This window comes from Hevea brasiliensis, chromosome 2 (assembly GCF_030052815.1).
Source record: "Hevea brasiliensis isolate MT/VB/25A 57/8 chromosome 2, ASM3005281v1, whole genome shotgun sequence".
Lineage (NCBI taxonomy): Eukaryota > Viridiplantae > Streptophyta > Magnoliopsida > Malpighiales > Euphorbiaceae > Hevea > Hevea brasiliensis.
Genome location: NC_079494.1, coordinates 104,468,789 through 104,474,908, shown reverse-complemented (window position 1 = coordinate 104,474,908; position 6,120 = coordinate 104,468,789). Strand labels below are relative to the sequence as shown.

At 36.0% G+C, this 6,120-nt stretch overlaps 1 protein-coding gene across 1 annotated transcript; it reads left to right on the top strand.

The window, feature by feature from the left end:
* Window positions 1–335: 335 nt before the first annotated feature.
* LOC110633751 (guanine nucleotide-binding protein subunit gamma 4) lies at window positions 336–3,325 on the top strand. The gene is made up of 3 exons (XM_058137117.1): window positions 336–1,397; window positions 1,747–1,929; window positions 2,133–3,325. Exons 1-3 carry the CDS (start codon window positions 640–642, stop codon window positions 3,010–3,012), a joined length of 1,821 nt encoding a protein of 606 aa, XP_057993100.1. The 5' UTR covers window positions 336–639; the 3' UTR covers window positions 3,013–3,325.
* Window positions 3,326–6,120: the final 2,795 nt, after the last annotated feature.

The window sequence follows — 6,120 nt, the reverse complement described above, 5'->3', positions numbered from 1 at the left end:
AATTATTTTTTAAATTTAAGAATATAAGACTCATCACAATTCTATAAATGAAAATGCACCCTAATTTTTTATGTTGAAGCAAACTAAATAAAAAACTAATTATAGAAGTGGGCGAGTCACGGGCGGCAATGGATCGGGTGAAGGCAGGAGTATTAGGGCAAGGACACTTGATCAGTGCATGCATGTCTGCAATGCCCATACATAGCAATGTGCACCGTAGCGTTAGTGAAAAAATCAACCAAGTTCTCTAATAATTGACGTGGCACAATGTGATAGGACTTGTTTAAGATTCCAAAAATAGATTCAAATCAGTCAATCGAGGGTTCCCGTTGTCAGATTTTAGCCCTTTTTCTCATTTCCTCTATCACTTTTTTTTTTTTTTTCCAATTTTAGAATTGGATAACTATAGGAGAAGATAAGCTGTGGATCGCCGGAGCTATTCCGGTGATCTATTTCACACCGGTCAAGAATCATCTGGCGGCGTAAAGGTTAATGATATTCTCTGCTCGGCTGCCTTTAATTTTTTTTGAATTTTACATTACATGGCATTGGAATAGGTATCTTAAATTACAGGTAAGAATCGAAGAAAAACAAAAAAGAAAGAAAAGCTGAATTAGGTTTTTCCTATGTTCAATTTAAATGGGCTTGGGACGCGGGAATGGGAGAAATGTGAATGTTAGTGATGGGAACAGAAGAAGTAATATTGTTGAGAAAGATGTTGAGGAACCCGGAAGGAGCACTTCTTCTTTGCCAGCATTACAAGTTGGAGAAAATGGGATTTCGCAGCGTCACGAGTCTTCGAAATCAAGAGGATCTGATAATGGCTTTGCCAATCAAACAATAACATTTCCAGTTCCTGATTTTATCCGTGAATCGAATCATGAGCATGTAGTGTCGATGATGCAATCCCCTCCAACGCAAGTCATGGAACGATCAAGAGGAGGAGGAGCAGGATATGATCCTTTAAGGATTCCATCAGCTATATTTGAAACAAACAAGACAACATCACCAGTTGATTGGAGCATTGCTTCCAATGATTCGTTGTTTAGCCTTCAATTAGGAAATAGTTTCTCCAGAGAGCGTAAGCCTGCAGAAGTAGAATTACAAGTCAGCCCATCCCTTCCTGTTTCAGTGGCAGATACAGAATGTCGGGTTGCAGTGGCGGACACAGATAACCCGCCATCAGTCCCCATGGAGGAAATAATAGAAGAAACTACTGAAACAAAAAAAGCTGAGGAGGCAACTGGACTAGCTAATGAGACAACCTCCAAGGATGCAACAAAGCCAGGTGATGTCGAAGATACAAAAGAAAGAAAGAAAAAAACGTTAGCTGCATCCTGCAAATCCAAAAATTCAGATAAAAGTGGAGAAAGCAATCACTCTTTCACGTTTCCAGTGTAAGTTAGTTGCCATTCTCAATCTGTAGAAGCTTTTCATATAGTTTGAGCATATATAAAAAAGATTGATAGAATCAAATTGGCGCATGGATGATATATTTTTTAATGCAAAGAATCAAATCTTGTTTATTTTGCTTCTTTAATTTTACATGCACATTACATGCATACTTAATCTGCGGACATTTTTGTGATTCCGAATTGACAGAGATGCCTGGATTGGGTGTGTATGCACTAGTGCATGTAAACCAGGGACATATTTATTTACTCCACGGTATATATATACATAATTAAATGGAAATTCCCAGATCCAGTGCGCTGTTAATTGACGAATAGATCTTGTCTATTGCAGAAAAAAGAAGTGTGCATGGTCTCCTTGCTACTGTACCTGGCCAGGATGCTACTGTGCCTGGCCAGGATGCTACTGTGCCTGGCCAAGCTGCCACTGTTCTAATTGTAGCTGTTCGTGCTGCAACTGTTGGAATTGTAACCCCAAAAGATTGTGTTCGTGCTGGTGTTGTCATCCTTCCCCCACGTATGCTTCTTTCCCCACCCTTTCATTTACAAGCTGTGTGTCAAACATTTTTCTGATAAATAATAATTTCTGTGGTATTTTTTTATTGTACATCCACTTGAATTCACATATGCTTCAGGATTCTTTACCTGTCATGTCCATTATAATTCATTTTTAGTTGCACGTATAAACTTATCAAAATTTAATTTCTTTGAGTTGTGCAGTTTGGCGGCTGGGGTAAAAACTACTTCTCCAAAAGGATTTGCTAAGAGTCAGCCTCCGCAGCCACCACCAACCCCCCAGGCAATTGCAAAATCAGCTTGTGGCAACTGTTTTCATTGTTTTTCATGTCATCCTTGCAGTTGTTCTTCGTGTCACCCTTGTAGTTGCTCTTCGTGTTGCCCATCTTCTTGTCGTCCTTGCAGTTGTTCTTCGTGTCACCCTTGTAGTTGCTCTTCGTGTCACCCTTGTAGTTGCTCTTCGTGTTGCCCATCTTCTTGTCGTCCTTGCAGTTGTTCTTCATGTCACCCTTGCAGTTGTTCTTCGTGTTGTCCATCTTCATGTCATCCTTGCAGTTGTTCTTCATGTCACCCTTGTAGTTGTTCTTCGTGTTGTCCATCTTCATGTCATCCTTGCAATTGTTCTTCATGCAATTGTTCTTCATGTCACCCTTGTAGTTGTTCTTCGTGTTGTCCATGCTCATGTTACCCTTGCAGTTGTTCTTCATGTAACCCATCTTGCTGTTGTTCCTGTCGCCCATCATGCAGCTGCTCATGTCGCCCGTCTTTCTGTTGTTCGTGTAATCTACGTAGTTGTTCTGACTGTCACCCATGTAGTTGTTCTAATTGTCACCCATGTAGCTGTTCTTTCTGTGATCAACCGTGTAGTTTTTCTTCTTCTTCATGTTGCCCATGTCTTTGTTCTTCGTGTTGCCCTTGTAGTTCTTGTTCGATTCACCCATTTAGTTGTATTTCATGTCCTCCTTTTAGCTTTTCTTCATGTGATCCTCGTAACTGCACTTCGTGTCATCAACAGGGGAGTTGTGCTTCTCGTTTTCGCGATTGTTGTTTTTGTTCTTGCAGTCGCTGTTGTCGTTGTTGTTGAGTGAAAGAAAGCGTTAAACTACTCTCGTTAAGCCTCCTTCCCATTAAATTGGGACCGCTACAGTACATATTTGATGCAATTTTCATCATTTCCAGGCTTGTTAAAACGCAAATTCCATATATGTATCTTTATTTATTCTGTTATCCTAGCTAGATCAGCGAAGTTCCAAACAAGCACCCATTAGGTTCAGGTGCAGATTTTTTTAATTAATTGTTACAATTTTGTTTGGTACAACCGAATTAAACTCAGTTGTTCTCCAAGTTCTAGAACGTCAAAATAAATTCAAAGCTCTATCTGTATGATGCTGGATGAACTTTGGGAAGAAACTGTAATTAAGATTTTTTTTTTTAGCCAATTAACCAATGTATATCTCTTCTTTCTTTTTTTTTTTTTAATCTCTGTAGTGCTGTAAATTTGTCTCTAATTTTCCGATCCGTTAGTCATATTAGACTCTTGTTTTTCAAGCATTTCCTATATTGTTGATCTGCATATTATGTAGTTTTTAATTAACAAGTTAGCTCATGAGATTCCTTGCACTTGTTTCTCTTCTTGCTTGCTCCTTCCTCTTTACAAAGACAGCAGATAGAATGCAATTGGGATGCACATTGTCTGGCTCAAAAATCCCTTGCTTGTCAAACCTTTTTGTTCAGGTTATCAGGCCCAAGTATTCTGGCTCAGAGCTAGATTAGCTTTACATTAGCATTTTCTGGTGCAATAGAATGAAAACCATCTATTCGTAAATATAATACTTATATGAGAGAGTTCATTCTTAATTAAAATTATTATATATGCCAATAAATAATATTCTTATCATAAATATCAAAAAATAAAAGTAAAAAGATGAAAGAATTTAGTAAATTTTAGAATTTTAGACAAAAATTATTATATGATCTTGTTAGGAACTAATTAAATCATATGTAAGCACAGAAAAAAAAATATAGTTAAATAAAATTTTTAATTTTCACATAATCTCATTTAATAAATAAAGTGCAAATAAAAATATACTTTATTACATATACTTTAGAATAATTTTACGTGAAATGTAAAATATATATAAAAAATTAGGTTTGATTTATAATAAATCGTTAACTACTTCACGTGTCATATCTCTCTAACGTAATCTACATTGATTACTGAAAAGAAAATCTCTTAAAACAATTTACTCTTAAACAATTTATAGAGAGTGAATGCCATAGCTAGAGTTCAAGCTCAAAAGTTGTTAAGGGATTATATTTCCCCCACTCTTTCTTTTGGGATGCTCCTCTTTCTTCTAGAAATAAATCTTGGATCTTGCAAAGTACGTTAGCAGGAAAGGATTCATTAAAGGAGGCTTTCGACGTAACATTGGAGATGGGTGTAACGCTCTTACTTGCTTTAACCCATGGATTTCCACTATTCCATCTTTCAAAGTGGAGAGACCTCCACACTGTCCAGCAAACATTATCTTATTTCAGATTTAATTGATCATAATCATTTGCTCTTTGCTAGATATGGTGTTTGATAGTCATATATCTAATGCTATTAAAGCTATTCCCATTGCTCCATTAAGACAAGCTGATTGTCGTCCCAACCCCATTGGATTTGGCTTCTTTGCGCATTGTGGTAATCCATTGTTCAAGATTTTAAGAAGGGTATTGAATTTGTAATGCCCTCACTTTAGATAGTTCTGTATATTCTACTGTTCCGATAACTAACGTTTGCTTGGACATTCAGGATGTCTTGAACTACACTTAAACTAGAGTGAAGAGTTATAAATTTTTTGAATAAAGATCAAGTAAAGTTAAAGAAAAATAAAAGAAGCGAAGTACGAATTGGTTAAATGAGTAGAGGTCCCGGTGATGGGTGACCTTGTAGGGAAGTAACTAAAAGCTCAATTGCCAACCCCACATTCACGAGGAACCTTATGGGACATTTATTTGGGACTAAATTGAAGGATAAATGACAATAAAAATGTCAAGGGAATGCTAAAAAAAATTTAAGTCAATCGGTAAGGACAATTATGACTTGATAAGTTCAATAAATGGCATTTTGATCATTTCACTTGGAGAGTTGACTTTTGACCAAAATGTTAAATAAATTAAGTAAAAATTTATGCAATAAAATATGAAGAAAATTTGAAAAAAAATTAAATAGAAACAAGTAATGGAAAGAAGAAAATAGAAGAAGTAAAATTTAATTCCCAAACTATGACATAAGCATGAGGTCATGATGACCTAATTAAAAATTTTGGCCAATTACAATTAGACAAATAAATATAAATAAGAGATGAAGATTTATGAATGGAAAAGGCTATCTTCTTCCCTCATCCTCTCTTTGGCCGAACCACCTTTGAAATCCCTTCCACCATTTTTTTTCAATTTCAAGCTCTAATTTCTTGCTCCACTCTCCATATTTCCCCCAACTCCAAACACTAAAACTTGATAGTTGACCTTGCTAAAGAGATTAGAAGCAAAAAGAAGTGGAAAACTTGAAGATTTGAGAAGCTTGGTATTGGTTCAAAAGAGGTTAGTGCAAGTATTACATATCTCTCTTCTTTAATCTTTAAAGCATGTGGAATTGAGTTGAATTTGCATGAAAATTTAAGAAAATAATAAGTATTTGGGAAGGTGAAATTTTGGCAGCCTTGATGTATGAGAGTATGATGAGTTTAATTGACATTAAACTTACCTAGAGATGGTATTAGATGTGTATATGTGATGGATATGTTGATTTGGTATAAGTTGCATGAGATGTGATTATGGAGGTTAGGGTTTTGCATGAAATTTGGGAATTTGCTGATATGATACTTAAATGAGGTAGTTGAGGTCAATTATTGACCATTTGATAAGAATCGGTTGAGTTTTGAAGTTGGTAGTAGTGTTGAATTGTTGTATTGGAAGTGTTATTTGCATGTAGGGATTTTAGACCTTGAGTCCAATGCATTTATATGGCTATAAGTAGAGCTAGACAGCTCCAATTGGTGTGAGGCCAATTGGAGATGAAACTTAAGACCTAAAGTCACAAATTTTATGAAGAAACCTTACTCAGAAACTGACCACAAATTACCTTAAAATTAACTTGAATGTGGAATGACATATTCTAGACCTATAGAAATGACCATACGAACAG